Here is a 24,984-nt window from a genome sequence, read left to right on the forward strand (position 1 = left end):
CCGACTGTCTGACCTGGCATCTTGTACAGCCCATGGGGCTTTTTGGCTCCGCTAAAGCAGAGGGGGAGGGGCACCAGCACCTCCCACACAGAAGAGACCTTGAGGGCCCAAGGCTTTCTAATCTCAGCCCAAAGGCAGGGTCCCCAAAACAAAATAAATTTCCACACAAGCAAAGCTTGTAGATGATGAGAACTCACATATAAAATAAGCTTGAACTAGGTCCTACTTGAAATAAATCCATATGTGAAACAGGGATATTACTCTATAATGATGATGATGGTCTAGAGCAAAAGGATCAAATACACAACCTATTGTCTTCATTGTGGTTCACAATGTTCCCAAATGTGGCTGAAACAAATTAAAATGTAATTGGAAAATTTTTTTACGACAACAACAACAACAAAATGCAATACAACATTGTTCTTGTTTAGTCCTGTTTGGCTCTTTGTGACCCTGTGGACCATAACATGCCAGTACTGTCCATGGGGTTTTCTTGGCAAAGATACTGTAGTGATTTGCTATTTCCTTCCCCAGTGGATTAAGGCAAAGGAAGGTTAAAGTTACTTGCCCAGGTCACACAGCTAGTAAGTATCTGAGATTGGATTTGAACTCATGTCTTCCTGATTCTAGGCCCAGTACTCTATCCATTGAACCACCTAGCTGCCTCCAATAGAACATTGATGATATTAATATGTGGTTTTCTAAGTCAAAAAGCAACCCACAGGGATCCTTATATATGATTTAGTGGTCCTCATTTCTATTTGTGTTTGACCAAAAAACCTGGGTTCAAGTCTCATCTCTGACATATACTGGTTATATGAATCTGGGTAAGGCACTTAACCTCCCACTGCTCTAGTCAACTTTGTAAAACTGTAAGTTGTAGCAAAAGTACTAACCTGAATTCATAGGAGTTTCCTGAAATAGAAGTTGCTTATACAAAGAAAGTCATGGGTCTAGTGTCTTTCTTTTCAAAGTAGACAGTTATTATTTTGATTGGCATTGCATTTATTTATAAAATAATTTGGTTAAGGATCACTTTTAATTCTATTGTCTTGACCTATGGCTGGAACAAAATAGTAATAGTAACAATTTAAATTGATGTTAAGCTTTAAAGTTTATACAGTTCTTTCCTCATAAGAACTCTGCGAGGCAGGTTGTATAGATGAAGAAAATGAGTGGTTAAGTGACTCAGCTATCATCACACAAACAGATAATGTGCCCAAGGCTGGGCTTTAACCCAAGTTTCCTGATTTCAAGGCTAATAATCTATCCATTACATAGATATCTCTGCAGATATTTAATTCTTTCTTTATTTCTGTATTTGTCTCATGGTGAGTTAAGGGCCAAGTATCTAGTACCTATTGTTATAGTTCTTTAATCTGTATTTCTATTCTCATTATCTTCTGGTTTTTGTTAGTGATGTTTAGAAATGCTGATTATTTTTGTGCATTTATGTTATGTGCTTCTATCCTGCTAAAGATTTTTCTTCTTCTTTGACACTACCTGTATGACCTTGGGCAAATTTAACCCCTCTGGGCCTTAGACCCATCATCTGTAAAACAAGGGGTTTGAATCAATGGCCTCTAATAGCCCCTCCAGTTCTACTTCTAAGGTCCCTTAGCTATCTGGACATGACCGTGAAAAGTTGTTTAAATACTTAATCTCTCTAATTCTCTATTTTCTTATCTATGAGATGGGAATAACAACGTTTGCTCTGTCTGCTTCACAGGGTTATTATAAGGAACTCTTTTGATACTATAGTGCACTATCCAAATGTAAGGTATAATTATTTTCAATAAACATACTTTTACTAATATGACACGCTAGAATGATTAAAGATGTTAAAATATTTATGGTAGAAGAAAAGAATAATTCGACTCTTACAAACAAGATAATTGAGAACTGCTTTTTCACTTATTTCAAATACTTCACAATGTTCCAATAATACTTGTTTTTAGCTCGTGAATTTATCTCACATACCAACAGCTTCATTACAAGAATATATCCAAAAGCAACCAGAACGGACTCTTCTAATTACATTCCTCAAGAATTTTGGAATGTAGGATGTCAGATGGGTATGTTGGGCATTTGCTTCTTTATTTACAAAATATGAAATGAAGAATACTTAAAAAAATATTTTTGGTAATTGACTATATACTAATAATTTTTACTGAAGTGTTGATTCCCTTCTTCCCTTCTCTTAGAATTAGTAATATACTGGATATTTCATAATGTTGACAGAGTCTGAGTAGGAATATATTTTTTAAATCATATGCTCCCCAAAGTGAAGCAATTCTTAGATTAAAATAGGGATGAGGGAACTCTTAATCAGCTAGGTTGTGAGGGTAAATAAATGGTATTGAGGGGTGAGTCACAGAAACGTGAAAGGTCCAAGAGATAAAAAAAAATCCAAAACATTGAAAACAAGGTGTTCTGAACCCAGCCCTGCTCGTGAATTTATTGTTTCTTTGCTTCTAAATTCACTATTTTGGGCAGCTTATCACATCATATAGGTTCATTTTTCTGTGGGAAGTTCTCTAAACTTAAAATATTTCATTAAATGAGGTAAGAGTAGGTACTAGACCCATAATTTTATTGGTTTAGGGAACTCACTAGTGAGGAAACTTTCTCTACCAATGAAAGTCAGCCCCAGCGCTGACAATTAGAGACTTAGAAAGTTTCCCAGAGCTCTGAGAGATTCACTTAGTCAACAAGCATTTAGTAAATGCTCACTATGTGTGAGGTACTGTGATAAATGCTGAGGATACAAAGAAAGTAAAAAATACTGTCCCCTCACCTCAAGGACCTCATATTTTAATGAAGGAGATGGCAAGTAAATAAATAGGTATATAGAAGAGATAAGATAGTTCGAAAGTAATTTCAGAGAAGGTATTAGGAGGAGGTGGTGGAACAAGAGATGGACCAGGAAAGGCCTCCTGATGAATGTAAGATTTGATCTGAATCTTGAGGGGAACCAGGGAAGCTAAGAGGCAGAGGTGAGGAGGCAGAGCATTTTAGGAATGGAAAACAATCAGTGTGAAGGCATAGAGTTTGAAGATGGAGGGCCTCGTTCCAGGAATAGCAACTAGGTCTATTTAGCTGGATACTAGAGTATATGATAGGTAGTTGAATGTAAGAAGACTGAAAAATCAGGGAGCCGCTGGGCTTTGAGTATGGGGCGACATGATCAGACTTGCATTTTAGGAAAATCAATCTGGTAGTTGAATAGAAGATGAATTGGGGATTTGAGTAAGGGAGAGCAATAGAAAAGTGATAGCGATAGTCCAGGTGAGAGGTAATGAGAGCCTATACTAATGCTGTGGTTGTGTGAGTGGAGAGGATATGTATGTAATATTTTGTGAAAGTAGAAGTGGTAAGATTTCACAATGGATTGGATATGTGGGGTTAATGAGTTGAAGATGACACGGATGTTGAAACCTGGGTTACTGGGAAGAAGGTTTCCTCAATAGTAATAGGAAAATTAGGAAGAAGGGAGGGGTTGGGGAGAAATAATAAAATCTGTTTTAGATATGTTGAATTTAAAATGCCTATAGGATACCTAGTTCAAAATGTCCAAAAGGCTATTGGTGATGTGTGACTGCATAGCTCAGGAGTGAAACTAGGGATGGATATGTATAGATCTGGGAATCATCTGAATATAGATGATAACTGAACCCATGGGAGCTGATGAGATCACCAACTGAGAAAGTACAGAGTGAAAATACAAGGCATAGAACAGAGTCTTTGGGGACACCCATGGTTAAGGAGTGTTACTTTGATGAAGACTGAGGAAAGAAGATAAAAAAGGAGAGGTCATATAGGTAGGGAAACCAGGAGAGAGAACATTGTCATGAAAGCACATAGAGAAGATATACAGGTGGAGATGGTGATTAATAGTGTCAAAAGTTGCAGCAAAATTAATAAGTATTAAGACTGAGGAAAGGTCATTAGGATTTGACAGCTAAGAGTTCATCAGTAACTTTGGATGAAGCAGTTTTAGTTGAATGATAAGATTAAAAGCCAGAGATAAATTGTTGAGGGTTGAAAAGAGAGTGAGAATAGAGAAAGTGAAGGTACCTAGTAGAGAGGACTTTTTCATGAGTTTAACAGAAAAGGTAAATAGAGACAGCAGATAATACTGGTCAAGGATGATTGTAGAAAGTGAGGGTTTTTTTAAAAGGATGAAGGAGACTTGGAAAAGAATGAAGGTAGCAGAGAGGATGCAGTAGATAGGGAGAGACTTTCAAGGTCACTCAGTAAGTATATGTGAAAAATAGGACTTGAACCTGTCTTCGAGTTCCCAGAATGCAATAAATTTTTCACTTCTTGAGCTGAGAAAAACCACAACTAGGATTTTTAACAATTTACTTCTATTTGCAAGGTAGCCAATCAGAGCATTGTCTAAATGACTGTTACATTGAAATTAGAACTCATCTGCCTTTCTTGTCAAGGTCTCCGAGTTCTCCAGTTTATCAATTAGAGGCAATCCCATTTTCTCCTAAGAAATTCATAATTTTGATGCTACCTTTATCTCTTAAAGAGTGGAGAAATATCAGAAGAAATTAATCAATGAATCCTAATGATTATTTTCTTCTGCTATTTCTTAGCTCTTTCCTTTCTTATCTATTTCTCCTCTGCAATATGCACTGAATATGATTTAAAAGAATAACATTCTCTGTGATTTGTATCATCATTTATCTTAGTCATTAATCCTTCTAATTCAGGTTCACAAAAATTGATGAAGGCCTATGGATAACTGACAAAAGAAGAATATGCAACTAAAATAAGAATACTATTTCAATGTCATATAGTCTTTCAAAATGTAGCATGATTTATTTAAAATGGATTAATTCACTGGATATTTCTTAAATGCAGCTTCCATTTCGTCAAAACATAATAATGGATTTTTTTCACAGTGGCCTTAAATTTCCAAACTCCTGGATTACCAATGGATCTGCAAAATGGGAAATTTCTAGATAATGGTGGCTGTGGATATCTTTTAAAACCAGAAATACTGAGAAATCCTAAATTAAACTTCTCTCCAAATGAATTTAAAGAATATAATCCAACTACACTTTCAATAAGGGTACGTTTGATGGCAGTTTTCTGAATATTGGCCCATATTTCCCATTGGTAAAAGCTAACATTTGTATGGCATTTTAAAGCTTGCAAAGAGTTTTATAAACATTATTTCACTTGAGCCTCATAACTACACTGTGAAACATAATACATGTAATATTGGTTGCATTTTACACGTGAGAAAACTGGGACTAGAAGAGGTTGATGTTAAGTGACTTATCCAGGGTTAAGAGGCAGGATTTGAATCCATGTTTTCTGTGTCCAAGTGAAGCATTAAATCTTCCATGTCACATTTTTGACAGGAATATGTAAAAATGAAAAGATTTCAAAATAAAGATGATCAAGGTTATGGTCATTTTGTATAGATCTAAATCTATTAAAGATGTGAAGATTTATCATAAGCTAGTCTAAAATTAAAGACCCAGCTGGACCCAAGAGAATAGGACATTGTAACCACACTCTTATCTCAAAGGGCTCATCTGCTTTAGACCAATGAGAAACCAACTAGGGTGAGTTGAGGGAGACAGACCTTTAATGACAGTTGTTAGGCTCCCCTTTTTCTACTTTTTGAATCATTAAATACCCACCCCAACATCTCAGAGATGAATTGTTTAATTACTAGGTTTTGTTTCATGTTTTCTCAAAAGAGAGAATAAGAATCAATGTAAATAAAATATGGAACATTTATTTCCTGAACACAAAGATAAATGCTAAAAGACTCATAGAATGCATTGACAGAACAACTTGAACAAAGTTTAGTAACTTAAATTACAACTACTAGTACAGCATCTTGGGAGACTGATGTTTAAACCTCATTAGAACATGAAGTAGTTTGAAGGATTTCTGAATAATCAGTTATTCATGTTGATTCTGTACTGCCCAAACATTTTCTAGTCCTGATCTTTTGGCAAAATGGTCCCATCTTCTTGTTGGTGGTCATCTTCAAGTGGTAGACTAGTTGCTGGGGACTTTTCCCACTGTGGCCCCAGTCAACTGCAACCAGAAGGATCAAGGACCTGTAGACTTTTCTAACTTACAAGATTGCCTCCAATCCTAGACAAGTCCATCTCGGGTGCAAATACTTATTCATCAAAGATTAGGCAGGAATAAACACTAAAAAGACAGCTCAAAGTCCAGGGTCAAGATAGGACTTGTGCTCAAAGTCACATTACAGCCAGGCTAGGGCATAGGCAAACCATTGCTCTCCACAACCCCTAAATAGATCTGACAAAATCCAAAGCCATAAAGGAAAGCAGCACTAAGTTTGAGATTACTGTCTTCAATATCTACTGAGTCATCTCTTTCTGCTCAGTGGCCAGTAAGGGGACTAACTCATCATTTCAAAGTACCAAGCTCTATTAGCACTGAATCAGGTTAATGTACTTGGTGGAAAATGAAATATAGATTAGTGAAGCAAATACAAACCTGAAGGACTAGATGGCTTTGTGAGACCATAACAGGATTGCCTGGCTTTAATGCCAGTCACCTAGGCTAGAGAAGCATGCCAGAAAGGGACTGCATGGCAGAGATCTGGTTATATAAAGATTTGGGTAATGATTTTGGATGGAGTTTATTATGCCTGTGGTGTAAGAGTAGGCTACTCCTCTACTCACCTAATGTGTCTAGAATTCAATGTTTGCAGCATAGGAGTCATAGAGGAGAGCTATACAGATGCCTAGATATGCAGAAAGCCCTGCCCAAGACACAGGGACAATGATGTGTGAGAGCAGGAGTGGAGGGTGTCAGCCTCATTCATGGCACAATGGAAAGAACCTTGGCAATAGAGTTTGAGGACTTGAGTTCAAATCTTATCTGTGTGATTTTAGGCAAATGGCTTTGTGGTTTGGTTTCTTCATCTGTAAAATTTCAGTGTTATACTTGATAGTGTCTCAAATCCTTTCTAGCTCTGAATATATAATCTAATAATCCTTGAGACTTTGACTGTGGTGGTGGTGAGGGCAGTGAAGAGCTTCCTAACAAAAGCATGTGCGTGTACTTGATTTTAGGTACTGAAGTTTATCAATAACACGGGCAGAGTCCCCAAACATGGCAAAAGGTTTCCAGAAAAATAATAATAATTTGGGTATAGCTTCACTGTAGGTGTCTGATTTTATGTTAAAAATTCTTCCTTGTACAAGGGGCAAAGCTGACATTGACACCCAGTCTCAGTAAGTGCAATGACTTTATCACCAATGAGACGGTTCCTATATGGAATTTCAATAGTCACAATAGCCTTTTTAGCTAGTCTAGGGGATGATGGTTTAGGTGTGTAGCCTCTCTTTCAATTGAAGGGGTGGACTGTAGCTGGTGATGAAGCTGGAAGGATAGACTAGAAACCATCATAAGAACCTACTTATCCAAAAACCACTGGGAATGTGACTTCTCTGGGGAAAGACTGTCTCCCCCTTCCATCCTCTGAAGAGAGATAGGCCTGGGATAGCCAGTTGCTACACAGTGTACTGGCTATCACTGCTGTTTCAGTTACTACTTGGACCAAGAACTTGCAAAAGAGAGAGAATAGGGAGAGCAAGAGGGTATACTATTGCTGCTTCCTGTAAACCATGGTCCATAACAGTGAAATTCTCACCCAGCTGGCTTTGAACCTGTTTCCCATTTCTTTTTTTCTTGTAAAAAAAATTCTGTTCACTTTCTAAATTCTAAAATTCTACTCAAAAAGAAAAGAGGTTCTCTAAGATATTCCCTGCTTGTATTAAAAGGGAAAGTAGTGTAGATCTGGGGTTTGTGTGGGCAGGGGAGGGATTGGGAAAGAGAGAGGGGAGAAAGAGGGAGAGGGAAAGAGAGAGAGACAGACAGAGACAGAGACACAGAAAGAGTCAGAGGGAGGGATGGAGAGACACACAGAGAGAGAGATTCTCTTTTAAAAGTAGGGGCAGCTAGGTGGCACAGTGGATAGAGCACCGGCCCTGGATTCAGAAGGACCTGAGTTCAAATCCGGTCCTCAGACCCATGACACTTACTAGCTGTGTGACCCTGGACAAGTCATTTAACCCCAATTGCATCACCAAAAAAAAAAAAGTATTGGTGTATCTGGCTGGGGACTGGACCCAAACCAAAGAGATCTTTATTTAAGGGATATTATGTGAATTCAAATAATAATAATATTAATAAGCAATTGAACATCAAACAATTTATAATGAACTGGTTATCTTACTGGCTTGTAATGGGAAATAAAATAGATTCTCTTCCCTTAACTCCACCCATTTTGAGAGGAGAAAAGAAACTGAATGGTTTCTACAGTTAACAGAGGGCCATTCTTCTCTTCCCTTCAAAGAGTGGGGGGAACAGGAAAAGAAGATTTCAGAGACTTCATGTCTATGAGGTAGTTCTGTGTCACCAGTCCATTCCAGAATTTTTTGCTTCCACTTGCACTAGGATTGCTGCTCTACAGTTTGCTGGTGGTCTTGCTCTACAGGATAAGGAAAGGATGTATCTCTTTTACATTGCAACCTGGTCCTGAGTTTCTTTGCAGCTCACAGAATGGAAATGCTTCCTTTATCTCTCTCCAAGAAGTTTTTTTTTTCCTTTAGTTCCAAATCACTATACTAGTGAATTCTGGGAAAGGGTCTATTTCGTTATTTTCCTCAGTCTCATGTATCTGTGGAAAACATTCAGAAAAGGGCAACTTGGGAGGGGAAGGATTATACCAGAAGTGGCTAAATGGAGAAGTGGAGAATAACTTCATGGATATTATTACTCCTTCCATATGTCACCTGGGTTCCCCTGGAAAAAGTCAAGTTGGGAACTCAGCTTTTAAGGTAGGGAGAAGAAGATAGCACTGAGTACTGTTTAGCCACCCAGAATTTTAATATTGTATGTTTTAAAATTGGATTTCATTTAGTTAATGTGTTTTAAACTATAATGTGAGTATGTTTTTCCCTTGGGTCATGCAAAATTGGGGAGATAAGAATCTTGATGGAAAATGTGGAGAAGTACAAGCCAATTTGTGATGAATGTATGAAATACCATTTGCCAATGATTTTACATTTACAAATCTAAAACGAACCTAGAGAAATCTGGGTTAAGGAGAGAGAGGAAGACAAAAACTTCAGCATATAAGGAAACATTATACTACCTTTCAACAGTAGTATCAGCCCCTTATATATGGAGGGTAACCTACCCTTTATAATATAATGTGTATTTAAACTACCAGTCCAATAGGGTGATAAGTCACTAATATGGAGTTATAATAAACAATATTATGGTGTGGCTGGAATTGCCAGGACATAATTCATTATTGATGCATCACTCTAGGGCTTTCTATATGAAAAACTCTGTGAGTTGGATACTGCATACATTATTATCCTCATTTTAAAGATGAGGAGATTGAAGGTTAATGACTTTTTCAGGGTCACACATTAAATAGTAGAATTGAACTTCAAATTTAGATCTCCTGACTCCAAATCAAATGTCTTTTGGATTTCTGGTATACCACTCTGTGTTAACAGCCTAAAGGCTGGAACAGATGGTCTCTTGAGGGTCCTTTCAGTTCTAAATGAATTAAATATGAGTTAAATTTTTGTGATCACTTAAAAAAACCCTTTTAAAAAATCATTGATTCCTTTAGCATTCTGGTGAAGTCCCTTTCTGGTGAATCCCTTTCTAGAAATATTTTAAAATGCAACAAATAATACAAACAGAAATACAAAGAAACCAATAATATCAAAATAGTTACCAAAATATTTTTCTAGAAAAGTTTTTAGACCTCAGATTAAGAACCCCTGCTGGGGCAGCTAGGTGGCACAGTGGATAGAGCACTGGCCCTGGATTCAGGAGGACCTGAGTTCAAATCCAGCCTAAGACCCTTGACACTTACAAGCTGTGTGACCCTGGGCAAGTCACTTACCCCAATTGCCTCACCAAAAAAAAAAAAAAAAAAGAACCCCTGCTTTAGTTAACCCATTGGCTTAAAATTTATTTTTATTCTTATTCTCATTCTCCCTCTCTGCCTCTCTCCCTCCCTCCCTTCCCCTCTCCCCCTTCTCCTGGAGTTTTGGTTGCATATATATAAAAGTTATATTTTATAAGATACAGTTATATTCCAATTCTGGTATGCTTTCTATCAGTTATATGGAAATTAGTTAGAGATGATAAAGCAAAAAATCATTAATAAATAATTCTCATATAAATTCTGTTATCTGGATATTCTAAGATAAGAAACAGTGTTTTTTGGAATTTGAAAGGAGACATTCATCTGGTTTCATTGTCTTTGGGGGTCTATGATACATAAAGTGTTATCTGAACCTTAGCTTCTTGTATTACTGAATATATATATATATATATACATACATACATATACATATACACATATACATATATATACACACATATACACATACAAACACATATACATACATATATATATGTGTGTATATATATGTGTGTGTGTGTACATATATATATATATATACATATACATATAAAGGTTTTGGTTTTGGTTTTGGTTTTTTTGCGGGGCAATTAGGGTTAAGTGACTTTCCCTGGGTCATACAGCTAGTAAGTGTCAAGTGTCTGAGGCCAGATTTGAACTCAGGTCCTCCTGAATACAGGGTCGGTGCTTTATCCACTGTGCCACCTAGCTGCCCCTTACTGAATATATTTTTTATGTTGCAAATTAATTCTGATGAAAATTTTTATACTCCAAAATTATTCTTATATTTAAATTCCATTTGTGCAGCTCATAAGTGGTTTCCAGTTGCCTCTTGCTTATAGGAATGACCCACTAGTGCTGATAGAAATATATGGCATTCCAGATGACCAAACAAAACAACAGACTCATGCAGTTAGAAGAAATGGTAAGTTCTAAAGTAATTTTTTCTGGATTTAAAAAATGAAATCTTGCATTGATATTATTTGTGAGTTGAATTGTCATGATTTTATATTATACCTTTTGTGTTAGATTCAAGATCATTAAAATGTAATATGAGTTATTAATGAACAGATTTAAAATTTTGGGTAAACAGAAACTTTTTAAGACTCTTCATACAATCATTCTTTTTGGCTTACAGTGGTTTTTTTATTGATCATGACTGTGTTTTCTATTATTTAATATATCGTTGACAGTACTTGTTTACCAGCTGCAGAAAACTCAATTCTCAAGCTCCAAATAGAAAAGCACAAAATAAAGAATATTGAATGTCATGACAAAACATAATATATTTGAGATTCCTCACTTTTTCTAGGTTAGGGATTTGTAGATTCCAAGTTAGACTTGGCGGCTTGGGGAGACTTGTTTCTAGTCTAAATAATTCTTGAATGTCCAAATTCAGATATTTATAAGCTTGAGAATCCAAGACACTTTGGAGGTTAAATAAGAGTTTAGGAACACTCCATTACCTAGGGGAAGGATTTTGAGGGATCCTTATATGATCCTAAATCCCAAGTTATTCTGGAATGAACCAAAATGACTTTTAAGATGATCTTATCTCCCACTGATCCTTTGGGGGATTATTCTCCAAACCCCAATTGAAGTATCTTAATATATATCCTGTGGCCAAGCATGGAAACAATATGTCATGAAAGGTCACTAAAGTGGTCTGGTCCCTACTCCCTTCTTCCCTCAGAGGACACCTTAGTGCTTGGCCTTATGAAGTGTAGAATAAGCTTGGGTAGTACTTTTGGTAGCAGCTAGAGAGAGGAACTGGTGACATCTGAATGTTAGAATTGGAAGAGATCTCAGAAATTATCTCAATCATCCAAATCATGAAACCTCTATAATAAACATGATTTTTTTTTATCCAACCTTCAATTAAAGATTTAAGGTGACAAGGAAATCATTACTTCTTGATAAAGGCCATTATACTTTTAGATGCTTCTAATTGTTAGGAAGCCATGTTGAGCTGAATTCTTCCTCCTTGTGTAGTCTACTTACTGATTTTAATTCAAGGGCCATATATAATGAAATATCTCTTTCATGTGAAAATCATTTAAACATTTCAAAATAGCTACCAGGTCTCCCTTTAAGCCTTCTTCAGATTATACACTCCCATTTCCTTTAATCATTTTATAAAATATAAATGGTTTCAAGTTTCCTCATTAGTGTCCTCCCCTTGGCAAACTCTAAAACATATAAATATCCCTTCTAAAACATGATACTAAGAAATGGACACAACAATATAGGTGTGCTATAAATAGGAGAGCTTATGGGAGTTCTCTGTCTCTCTGTCTCTGTCAGCCTCTCTGTCTCTCAATGGGCTTTATATACTCTCTCAGATACCCAAATGGATCTTTGATCTCATCAATTCAGGCATTCCCTTCAGTTAGACATATCACAGCCCATCTATTCATAACCATAATGTGGAACTCTCATTCATTTCTTCCCAAAGGTTTACCACAAGGTGTCCATACAACATTCTGGATACCTTTGCTGTTTAGCTGTCATGTCTCACTGTTACTATTTCTTCTGTTATACAATCCTTAGATGACATTGTACACTACTGTTCTGCTTTATAGGTCTTTGCTGGTTTTATATAGTAGGCTGCTCATATCCATTATGCATCTTTCCATTGCTCTTTGTAGGATAAGTATCATTTGTTCTTTGGAGGTAGTGAAAATAATGGCAATATTGGTCAAATGCTGGCATTGAAAATATGGGCCTAGGTTGTTATGGAAATCTTGGTGCTAGTAAAAGTGCAATGCAGTTTCCTGAAAGCAATCCAATCAATTTTCCTTCTTTTTCAATTATGAACCCAGTTCATTGTCAGTTTATCTTGTCTGTTCCGAATAAACATACCATTGGACAAGCAATATATGTGTCAAATAATATGCATGCTGAAATCTGAAAAATAAACACTTCCCATCCATTTGGTCTTTCTTCTTTGGATAGACCAGTCAAACTCTTTTGAATAATCATAAACATCTTCCTGGAGACTCTTCAGTATCATAGTGCTTAATGCAATCAATACAATGTCACCCACAAACAGAAGTATCTGAAGTACTTCATTACCTACAGAGAATCCTTTCTTGCCCTAGACTCTGTGTTGGATCTCCTTCATTGCTGTAAATACTTTTCTTGATCATATATCTCTATGTTTTATGCCTCTTCTGGTTTTTAGTATCAGAGAGACACAACGTGGAAGGAATCTCATATGCTATTGATTCATGGATAGGAGATGCCTTTTTATAAAAGAGCCTATAAGGCATTGCACTAAGTCTTTATATTTCTATCTCTATCTCTATAGAGAAAACAATTTAGTCCCAGGGGTATGATTGGAACTGCATTCTTTCCTATACTGGCAAATGATTGAATGTCTGGATTCTGAGAATAGTCTGAATCAATTCCTTGAATATTTTGAAAATTAGACCTTTATCAGAGTAACTTTTCACAAATATGTTTCCCAATTACCTGCTTACCTTCTAATTTTAGCTGCATTTGTTTTATTAACAAGCATTTGCAAAAGATGGCTCTCTTCTTTACTATCTCATAATTGACCAAAAATATTGAGAACATAAGATATATTCACATACAAAGATGCATGCATATATAGATATACATGCATATAGTTGCATTTACATGTTTTTCTATATGTACCATGATGTTTAAAATCTAAATTGTGGTCGCCTTAAATTAGAAGCTTTAGCACCAGTCCTTGGGCATTAAACATTTATTAAAGCATACAGATATACCCATGGAGTTCAGAAAGTTAAGAAAAAAGCCTATTTAGCCTAGAGTTCCAGCCTGGTCTGGTTCTTCCTCAAGTCCTCTGCCACAAACCTGCTTCAATCACGAACTCTCTCCAGCAAACCGATTGTGGAAGGTTTTTATAGGTCTGGAACAGAGGTGGTCCTTACACACTGCTTCAAGCTGATTGGTTGGCATCATCCAAATCCATTGGTTCTGAAGGTGTTCTCAAGGTGTGATTACAATCCAGTTAACTTGAAGTAGGCTAATCAGTAGTTAATCAGTCTCACTTGATTCAATCAGTCTAGATTAATCTCCAGGTGGGTCTTTGAGGATCTGCTAAATCTCATTATTTCATCACAGTACATAACCCATGCATCATACATGCATTGCATTGAAATATATAATAATTAATATATGTACATTATATGTGTATATAATCACACAGTGAATAATATGTATACACATAATTAATATATTATATGTATATATAATTAATATACATGCATACATAAAATTAATATACACATGTATAGGCATATATATGAATGTATATCTGTATATTCATACATCTATGTCTGTGGATAGGTTTTACATTATATTTTTGGTCAATTGTGAGATACTAGAGATGATATCCATTGTTTGCAAAAGCTTGCTTGTAAACTAAACAAATATAGTTAAAATTATAAAGGAAACAGGTAACTGGGAAACATTTGCAACCAGTTATTCTGATAAAGATTTAATTTTAAAAGATATAAGGAACTGATTCATATTACCTCATAATCTGGTCATTCAGTGATCTGCCAGAATAAGAGAGAATGCAGTTTCAACCAACACCCTTTGAGTAAATTCCTTCTTTCCCTTGCCCTTGACCAGTAGAGAACCTTGTGAACTTTGGAAGGTTTGGAGGATTTAGACTTCTCATTAGTATCCTAGCAGCATTTATAGGACTGCAATAACTATCTGCAGTGTGTGTCTGCATTAGGATTCAAGTACAAATTAGACACACTGGGGGAAAGGCAGCTTCAGGACTACAGAAGGATGTCAGAGAAAAAGCACACTATGATGTGCCTTAATGAAGGCTTCACAAAGTGGAGGAGGAATTCTAGCAAAAGGAATTCTAGGAGTTGTGCTACCCCTTTTCCTATTATGTAATCTAGATTTGATTATTTTTCACGTTGGCTCTTCATTAAGTAACAGAAGTAAAGATTGGGGTATGTAGAATATTAAGAATTAAGTAAAGTTATATTTGTAATTTTGGATGTCTGTCACAAAGTAGAAAAATTTGGCTTAAAAATAGCAAAGATGGCCCCTTGCATGGAGTGATTTTCTATTCTTTAGAAAGTAATACTTGGATATGTAACTGGAACTCTCTGATATTATAATTAGATCTCTGATTTTGTTAATATACATATTCCTTCCAATAGTTCAGATCCCAATAGATACATATCTTCTTACCCTTTTGGGATTCCTATCATATACATCTGTGAAATCTTCTACACATCATTCTACCTAACATTCTAGGATGTCCTCCCATTACATGAGTCGTAAAAAGCATGTTATACTACTTTCATGACACTCATTGATATTACCTTTTATATTGCTTCTTGCAAATAATTCCTCAGTGGTACAACCTATCTATGCGTATAGGTAGCAGCTAGGTGATATAGTAGGTAGAGCTCTGGACCTGAAGTCAGGAAGACAAGTTCAAATCCAGCCTCAGTCATTTGCTACTGTGTGACCTTGGGGAATTCACTATTTGCCTCAGTTTTTTAAACTATAAAATGGGAATAGTAATAATACCTACTTCCCAGGGTTATTGTGAGAATTAAATGAGATAATATTTATAAAGTGCATAGCACAATGTCTAGCACATGGTAGGTTTTATATAAATGCTAGTTATCATCTTCATCACTATAATAATGAATAGCAGTAATATGCCCTTACCCTACCATGCATCTATTTATTGATCAGTGATCTGAAATATTGATTTTTGGAAGTTGTTTTATTCCATGATTCATAGACATTCATAGCTATCATCATCAGAAGACATAGATTTTTGTTTTGAGGGATGTACAGAATCATTAAAATACTTGATAGTTTCCAAATTGAAGAGCAATATCAATCATTTAAGGTGACCAGAATAATCACTGGGTTAAAGGTCTGGAGAAAAGGGTGAATCTACCACTAACTAGTTACATGACTTTGGGTAAGTCGTTTAAACATTTTCATTCCTCAGTTTTTCCAATGGAAATGATTTAAATGATTCAAAGGAAATAATTCAAATACAAAAAATGACAGGGAAATTTCAGATCATTTGCCCAATAAGATGAAGGATTAGACATTTTCTCTGATCCTTACCTCTCAACCATCTCTAATGCAGAAATAACACACCAAAGATAAAGCAACTCCAGCTGTCTTCATGGTTTTGGGCAGCAGGAACCCAAAGGAAGGTAAAAACCTTCATGAACTAATGCCTACCTCGTGCTCAGTCAGTATCCTCTCAAATCCCTGGGACTGACAAAAAACACAACTTCACAGCTCAGTCCACCTTCTGCTGAGGTCTTAATGGCCAGTGCTTTGGAAGAGTTGGGTGTTGCAAAAAAAAAAAAAAAGCTCTTTGAAGGAGAGTGGGTGGAGGAACAGAGTGAAAGGAGGTTGAACAGCTAGGGAGTACAGTAGAGTACAAGACATGGAGTCTTTATTTACTTCATTAAATGTTTCACAATTATGTCTAACATTTTTAACATCTATTTAAAAATTGAATTCTAAATTGTTTCCCTTCCTCCTGCCCCTCCTTCACCCAGTGAGAAGGCAAGCAATATGATATTAATTATAAATTTGAAGTCATGCAAAACATATTTCCATATTAGCCATGTGGGGAAAAAAACAAAAAAAGCAAGAAAGATAAATAAAGTGAAAAAAAAGTGTGCTTTAACTTGCACTCAGGGTTCATTAGTTTTCTGTGGAGGGAGATAACATTTTTTCATCACAGGTCCTTTGAAATTGTCTTGGATCCCTGTCTTGATCAGAGTAGCTAAGTCTTTCATAGTTGATCATTATTATAATATTGCTGTCACTGTATACAATGTTCTTCTGGTTTTGCTCACTTCACTTTGTATCAGTTCATATCAATTTTCTCAGGTTTCTCTCAAACCATTCTGTCACAATTCTATACCACAACTCGATTAGCTATTCCCCAATTAATGAACATCCCCTCGATTTCCAATTCTTTGCCATCACAAAAGAGCTGCTATAAATTATTTTGGCTCTACTGGATCACTGCTTGTTCATGGAAAAGGGGTTTGTGCAGCTTGATGAATCTATGAGCTATGCCATACAGTATTACTCAAGATGAACAAGTCATAGTGCAGATTTCTGGCAAAAGGTGATTGACTGGAGAAGAAAATGTCAAATCACTCCAATATTTTTGTAAAGAAAACCTCATGGACAGTATTAGCATGATAAAAGAAATGGTATCAGAACATGAGCCTCTCAGACCAGAAGGTATCCAATACCTTAAAGGGGAAAAGTATAGGGCAATTACAAGTAACTCTACAAAGAGTGAAGCAGCTGTGCCAAAGCCAAAAGGAAGTTCAGCTGTGGATTTGTCTGGTGATGAAAGTCCAATGCTGCAAAGATCAATATTGCACAGGAACCTGGAATGTAAGATCTATGAACTAAGGTAAGCTGGATGTGGTCAAACAGGAGATGGAAAGAGGCAACATCTTGGGTGCCAATGAATGAAAATGGGTAAATTTAATTCAGGTGATTATTACTACTGCTACTGGAGGCAGAGATCCCTTAAAGCAATGGAGTATCTTTCATAGTCAATAAAAGGTGAGAAAAATAGCCCTGAGTATAATCTCAAAAAATGGCAGAATGATATCTGTTTAAATCCAAGACAAACCATGCAATATCACAGTAATGCAAGTCCACACCATTCCAACCATCAATGCCAAAGAGACCAAAGTTGATCAGTTCCACGAAGACCTACAATGTCTTCTAGGGCAGCTAGGTAACATAGTGGAGGACCTGGCTGTGTGACTCTGGGGAAGACAATCCTATTTGACTCAGTTTCCTCATCTATAAAATGATCTGGAGAAGGAAGTGGTAAACCATCTCAGTATCTTTGCTAAGAAAATTTCAATTGGGGTCATAAAGAGTTTGATATGACTAATCCACTAAAGAACAACAACAACATCTTCTAGAAATAACACCAGAAAAAGAGGTCATATTCATCATAGGGGATTTGATGCTGAAGTAGGAAATAAAAAGATAATTGAAATAACAGTTAAGTTTGAACTTGGAATATAAAATGAAGCAGGGCAGAGATTAATAGAGTTTTGTCAACATAACTCACTGGTCATAGCAAACACTTTTTTCAGCAACCCTTTGGTGACTGTATACATGGACATCACCAGATGGTCAATATGAAAATCATAATGATTATATATTTGTAGTCAAAAGTTGGAGAAGCTCTATTGAGGCAGTTAAAGTAGACCTAGAGCTGACTGTGGGTGAGATCATAAGCTTCTTATTGCAAAGTTGAAATTGAAATTGAAAAAAGTTGGGAAAACCACCAGACTACATAGCTATGTCCTAAATAACACTCCTTATGAATATTCAGTGAAGGTGATAAACAGAGTTAAGGTATTAGAGCTAGTAAATAGAGTGCCTGAAGAACTATGCACAGAAGTTCACAATATTGCACAGGAGGCAACAAGAAAAACATTCCAAAGAAAAAAGAAGAGCAAGAAAGCAAAATGGCTGTCTGATGAGGCTTTACAAATATCTGAGGAAAGAAGGAAAGTGAACAGGAAAGGAGAAAGGGAAAGATATACCCAGCTGAATGCAGAATTTCAGATAATAACAAGGAGAGATGAGATTTTATTAAATGAGCAATGCAAAGAAATAGAAGAAAACAACAGAATGGGAAAGAAGAGATCTCTTCAGGAAAATTGGAGCTACCAAGGGAAAGTATCGTGCAAAAATGGGCATGATAAAAGACAGAATTAGTAGGGACTTAACAGAAGTAGAGAGATTAAGAGGTGATAAGAATATAGAGAACTATACAAGAAATATCTTAATATCTCTGGTAACCACAATGGTGGAGAGTGAAGTCAAGTGGGCCTTAGGAAGCGTTGCTAAAAATAAGGCTAGTGGAGGTGATAAAATTCCAGCTGAATTATTTACAATCTTAAAGGACAATGCTGTTAAGGTGTTGCACTCAATATGCCAGCAAATTTGAAACTCAGCAGTGGTTACTGGACCAGAAAAGATCAGTTTAGATTCTAGTCCCAAAAAAGGGCAATGCCAAAAAATGTTCGAAATTACTGAATAATTATTCTCATTTCACATGCTAGCAAGGTTATCTTAAGATTCTTCAAGCTAGGCTTCAGTAATATATTACCAGAACTGCAGGCTGTTTTTTGAAGAGGCAGAGACCAAACTGCTAACATTTGCTGGATTGTGGAGAAAGCAAGGGAGTTCCAGAAAAAAATCTACTTCTTCACTAACAACATTAAAGCCTTTGAGTAGATGACAACAAAATGTGGCAAGTCCTTCATTCTCAAAGAGAACTTCAACATCAGGATGATGTCATGACTTGCAGTGAATTGGACTTAACTGAGAGAGGGCTGTAGGAAGTCACCAACCTCACTCTCTCCTCCAGAGCCATCTGGGTCCAGTAGCAAGATATATAATCAGGATAACTGGAGATGGCCCCAGATGTTTTTTTTTTTTTTTGGTTGTTGTTGTTTGTTTGTTTGTTTTTGCGGGGCAATGAGGATTAAGTGACTTTCCCAGGGTCACACAGCTAGTAAGTGTCAAGTGTCTGAGGCTGGATTTGAACTCGGGTACTCCTGACTCCAGGGCCGGTGCTTTATCCACTGGGCCACCTGGCTCCCCCCCCCCCCCACAGATGTTTTTAAGGCAATTGGGGTTAAGTGATTTGCCCAGGATCACATAGATAGTAAGTATCTGAGGTCAGATTTGAACTCAGATCCTCCCAACTTCAGGGCCAGTGCTCTATCCACTGTGCCACCTAGCTGCCCCACCCGACCCCCAAGCATTCAAACTCTACAGAGAGTGCAACTCCAATGGGGTGGCTACATTATTCAAATGCCAAAGATATGTTTGCAGAGAGAACTATTTTAAAGAGGACTCAAACAAGGCAGGTGCTCACATGGTGGTCAGAAGAAGCAATTACAAGTACACTCTCAAGGTCTCTCTGAAGAACTTTGGAACTGATTGTGTGACATGAGAGACACTAGCAAAAGACTGCCCAGCACGGCATGCCTGCATCAAAGAAAGTGCTGTGCTCTATGAGCAGAACAGAATTGCAGTAGCTCAAAAGAAATGTGAAATGTACAAATTTAGAGATATCTCCACTCCAAAAGTTCAGATAGACTATTTTTACCCAACCAGTGGTAGAGCCTATCAAGCTCATATTGGTCTGATCGGCCAGAGTCAGTCATACTGTACCTTGATTCCAACATAATAATGTCATTTTTGTTCTCTTCAAGAAAAAGAACAACCAATTGTCTTTTCATAATTTTCCTTTCATAATCTCTCATTTCTTTTCCCAATTTTTGCTCTACCATTCTTATTTGATTTTATAAATAATTTTTATTTTTAAATTTTTATTTAAAGTTTTGAATTCCAAATTCTATCCCTCCTTCCCTCCTTTCACTGCCCCCTCCCTGAAGCAGTAAGCAGATATAAGGTTATGCACGTACAATTATGTAAAACATTATCATATTAGTAATTTTGTATAAGAAAACTTGAATAAAAGAAAAAATGAAAGAAAATGGAAAATAGCATGTTTCAGTCTGTATTCAATCAATATCAGTTCTTTTTTTTTGGAGGTGCATGATTTGCTTTATCATTAGTTCTTTGGAGAGAGAGCTTGGCAGTAGTTCTTCCTCTACTTTACCATCTTTACTTCACCCCCAGAAGTCCCTCAAGAAGATCTCACATTCAAATCCTGCCTCTGACTCTTACTAGCTATGTGATCTTGGGTAATTTACTTAACCCCTGTTTGCCTCAGTTTCCTCATCTGTAAAATGGGGATACTCAGAGTTGTTATGAGAAAAAAATGAGTTAATCTTTGCAAAGCACTAAAAGTCCTACAAAGTGCAAGCATAGAGAAATTTTAATATCATAAAAATCATTTGTCCAAAACCAAAAGCAAACATATCAGGTAGGAATATAACAAAACCTCTTCTGATAAATATGGGTGCAAAGAAAGGATGCTAATTCTCCTTTCTATTGTTTGATATAGTCCTATAAATTCTAACAACAAAAATAAGACAAGAGAAAGAAATTAAAGGCATAAAGACAAAGAAAAGACATAACTCTCTTGTTGGTAATGCTTAGAAAAGCCTAGGCAATCAGCAGAGATACTAATAGGACAATTAATAGCTTTAGCAGAGTTGCAGACTGTAAAATAAACCCTCAATGAAATAAAAATAATTTCTACATAATGGCTACTGCCCTCGGCCCGGTTTGGCGGCTCCTTCGCTCATCCAGGCCCAGGATGGGGATTTTTGGTCCATTAGCCTACGGGACAGACCAAGGACACGGCGGGGTTTGGGGGGTGGAGTAGGAGTAGGGGGAGGCACTCGGAATGGCACAAGGCCTGATCCTCTCCACTCTCTTTTCCAGTACAGTTCCTCCTAACTCACAATCCTTCCCCCTCTTCTCTGCCCTCCTCCCTGCCCATAAGAGATGCAGAAGCACCGCAAAACGCCGGGTCGGTGGCTTTGCTGCGCTGTAAAGTAAATCAGAGCCTTCGGCTTGGGGTGGGGGTGCGATTGTTGACGCCATTCCCGAGTCCAGGTTCTTACGGAGCCTTCAGTAGACACGGCATCCAGATCTCAGAGAGTTGCTTCATCATCGTCTTCATCGCCTCCTCTAACCCCCTTTGGTGTTGAAAATGTTTTACATGATTGGTCTGGGCGATGCGGAGGACATAACTGTGAAAGGGCTGGATATGGTCAAGAAATGTAACCGAGTGTACATGTACACCTCAATCCTGAGCGTAGAGAAGGAAACACTGGAACCCTTTTATGGAAGACCATTGATTACTGCTGACAGACAGGTAGTGGAACAAGAAGTAAAACGCGGTTTAAGGGATGCTGATGACAGTGATACTGCCTTCCTTGTTAGTGGGGATCCATTTGGGGCCATGTCACGCAGTGATCTTCTAAGAGTGGTAAAGATGGGGATCCCATACCGAATTGTTCATAATGCTTCCATCTTGAGTGCTGTCGGCTGCTGTGGTTTGCGGTCGTGTAATTTTGGAGAAGTAGTTTCCGTTGTTTTCTGGACAAGGACTTGGAAACCAGAAAGCTTCTTTGACAGAGTAAAGACCAACAGACAAAATGGCTTGCATACACTGTGCTTACCGGACCGCCAAGTCAGGGAAGAGTGTTTGGAAAATATAATAAAGGGAAGGTCTATGAGACTCCACGATTCATAACTGTGAATCAAGCAGCCCAGCAGTTTCTGGAGATTGTTCAAAACCAGAGAACTCGAGGAGAGGAACCAGCCATCCCTGAGGAGACAATCTGTGTGGGCCTGGCCAGAGTGGGATCTGAGGAGCAGAAAATTGCTGCTGGCACCTTAATGTAAATGTGTACTGTGGACCTGGGCGGCCCTTTGCATACATTGATTATAACGGGAAGCTTCCATCCTCTGGAGGCAGAAATGCTGAAACTGTTTCCTATTCCAGTAGAGGAGTCTGAAACCCAAGCATCGATAGCTCCTGCCCATAGCTACTGTTCTTACTGGATGTACAACTTCAAAAGACAAAACAAAATGAAAACAACCCCCCCCCCAAATTCTATATAACAATAACAAAATTTAAGAAGCAAATAAAAATGGAAAGGGAAACCTCATCCCAAATAACTACAAAATGCATAAAATATCTGAGGATGAATCTGCCAATGCACACAAAAGACTTATATGGATTCAATTACAAAGTACTCATTAAAGAAATAAAGAAGAGCTTAAATACTTAGGACTATTTAGTGCACGTGGCTGGGCCATAATTATAATAAAAGTGACAGTCTTACCAATGTTAATTTATATTTTCAATCCTAGGACAATCAAATTACCAATGGGATACTTCATAAAACTTAATAAAATAATACCAGAATTCATTTGGAAAAAGAAAAATTCTATAATATCAAGGGAAAATAATGAAAAGAAATAGGAATGCAGGAGGAAAATACTTTCAGACCTCAAACCATATTATAAAACAACTCTCATCAAAACTATATGGTATTGGTCTTAAAATAGAGATATAGATGAATAGAAAAGATTTAACAAAGGAGAATCAGAAGCAATGGAACTCAATGACTGTTTGATAAAGTGGAAAATGCAAATTACCTAAGAATAACTTATTTGACAAAAACTGCTTAGAAAACTGCAAAGCAGTCTGAAAGAAATTAACCTTAGATCAACATGTCATACTATATTCCACAATCGATTCTAAATGGATGTGAGACCTTAATATTAAAGATCATATTATAAAAATAGAAGAGTAGATATAGGCAGTTGCAAAAGAGAAAATATTTTAACTCTGATTACATGAAACCAAAAAGCTTCCATATAATCAAAATTGAAGCACCTAGAATTAGAAGGGAAATAGTTGAATGGGAAAAATAATTGTATCACATTTCTCTGATACTTTAGTTTTGGGATCCAAGATATATTAATAATTAACAAATATATATACACAACACACACATATATATGACTAATAGACATTTCTAATATATATGAGTGATCAAAGGATATAAACAGTTCTCAATAGAAGTATTGTAAAGTACTCATAATCATTTGAATGTTCCAAATCACTATTAATAATAGAAATATTAAAAAAAATAACTGAGGTTTCACCTCATTCCCTGAAAATTAGTAAAGATGACAAAAATGACAATGGTTAATGCTGGAGGGGTTGTGGGATAATTAGCAAGCTATTATGATGGATGTGTGAAATGGAACAAACATTTTGGAAATCATTTTGGAACTATGCAAATAAAATGACTAAAATGTTCATTCCCTTTGAACCAAAGACTGTATTACTGGGCTTATACCCCAAGGAAATGATCCTAAGGAGAAAGTTCCCATAAAATCTTGTTTTGAGTGAATTGATAATAACCAAGGAAACAAAGTCTGAGCTATGCAGTTTATTAACAAGTCATGCAATGGATCTTTTTTAGTTTCCTTTTGTATATTGTCTTCCCTCATTAAATTGTAAGCTCTTTGTGGGTAAGGATTGTCATCCCCCCCCCCCGCACATATTTGTATCCCTAGAAATTTGCACAGTCCCTATCACATAGTATTTTTTGATGGACTTAAATGAAAATTTAAAGAATGTTGTCACCTATCAGATAGGTAAAGATAAAAAAGGAAAATAAAAATTGTTGGAGGAGATCGAGGAAAACAAGTGTACTGGTGTACTTTGGTCTAGTCACTCTGGAAAACAATTTGGAAATATTTCCCCAAATTCACTGAACTGCAAACTCATTGACCCAGCTATACCACCTCTAGGCTCATACTCCAAAGACATTAGAGAAAGAATTAAAGGATGCATATATATTTATATGAAAACATTTAAAATAGCTCTTTCTGTTGTAGCAAAGAATGGGAAACAAAGAGAATGTTCATTAATTAGGGAATGGCTGAATAAAATATGAATGTAATAGAATTTTATTGCGATTTTGTTGTTGTTCAGTTATTTCAGTCACGTCCAACTCTTTGTGACCCCATTTGGAGTTTTCTTGGCAAAGATCCTGGAGTGGTTTGCCATTTTCTTCTCCAGTTATTTTTATAGATGAGGAATGGAAGGAAACAGGGTTAAGTAACTTGCCCAGGATCACACAGTTATTAAGTGTCTGGGGCCAGATATGAACTCAGGATGATAAATCTTCCTGACTTCAGATCTGGCACTCTCTCCACTGCACTACCTAGCTGCCCTTTATTATGATAAGATACATTAAATAAGATGGTTTTAGAGAAATCTGGAAAGGCTTGTATGAACTGATGCAGAGTTAATTGAGTTACTATTTAGATAGTAACATAATATTGTAAAGATAAACAACTAGGAGACACTTAGTCCCCTCATTAATTGAGTTCCTAATTATGACTCAAGAGAATCAGTGAAGAATGAAGCATGTTACCCACTTATGGAACATTATGATAATGGCCTTAAGGTACAGAATGAGACAAACATTTTTCAACATAGCAAATATCTG

General features: G+C 36.6%; 1 protein-coding gene and 1 pseudogene across 1 annotated transcript in view; both read left to right on the forward strand.

Annotated features, from left to right (window-relative positions):
• PLCZ1 (phospholipase C zeta 1) overlaps nucleotides 1-24,984 on the forward strand; it is a 71,835-nt gene that overhangs the window by 39,488 nt on the left and 7,363 nt on the right. The window contains exons 7-9 of the mRNA XM_043968214.1: nucleotides 1,959-2,075; nucleotides 4,917-5,086; nucleotides 10,775-10,892. Coding sequence (XP_043824149.1) covers nucleotides 1,959-2,075; nucleotides 4,917-5,086; nucleotides 10,775-10,892 — 405 coding nt within the window. The remainder of the gene's footprint in view (nucleotides 1-1,958; nucleotides 2,076-4,916; nucleotides 5,087-10,774; nucleotides 10,893-24,984) is intronic.
• Nucleotides 21,633-24,404, forward strand: LOC122727948 (annotated as a pseudogene).

The sequence above is a fragment of the Dromiciops gliroides genome, chromosome 5 (genome assembly GCF_019393635.1).
Source record: "Dromiciops gliroides isolate mDroGli1 chromosome 5, mDroGli1.pri, whole genome shotgun sequence".
Lineage (NCBI taxonomy): Eukaryota > Metazoa > Chordata > Mammalia > Microbiotheria > Microbiotheriidae > Dromiciops > Dromiciops gliroides.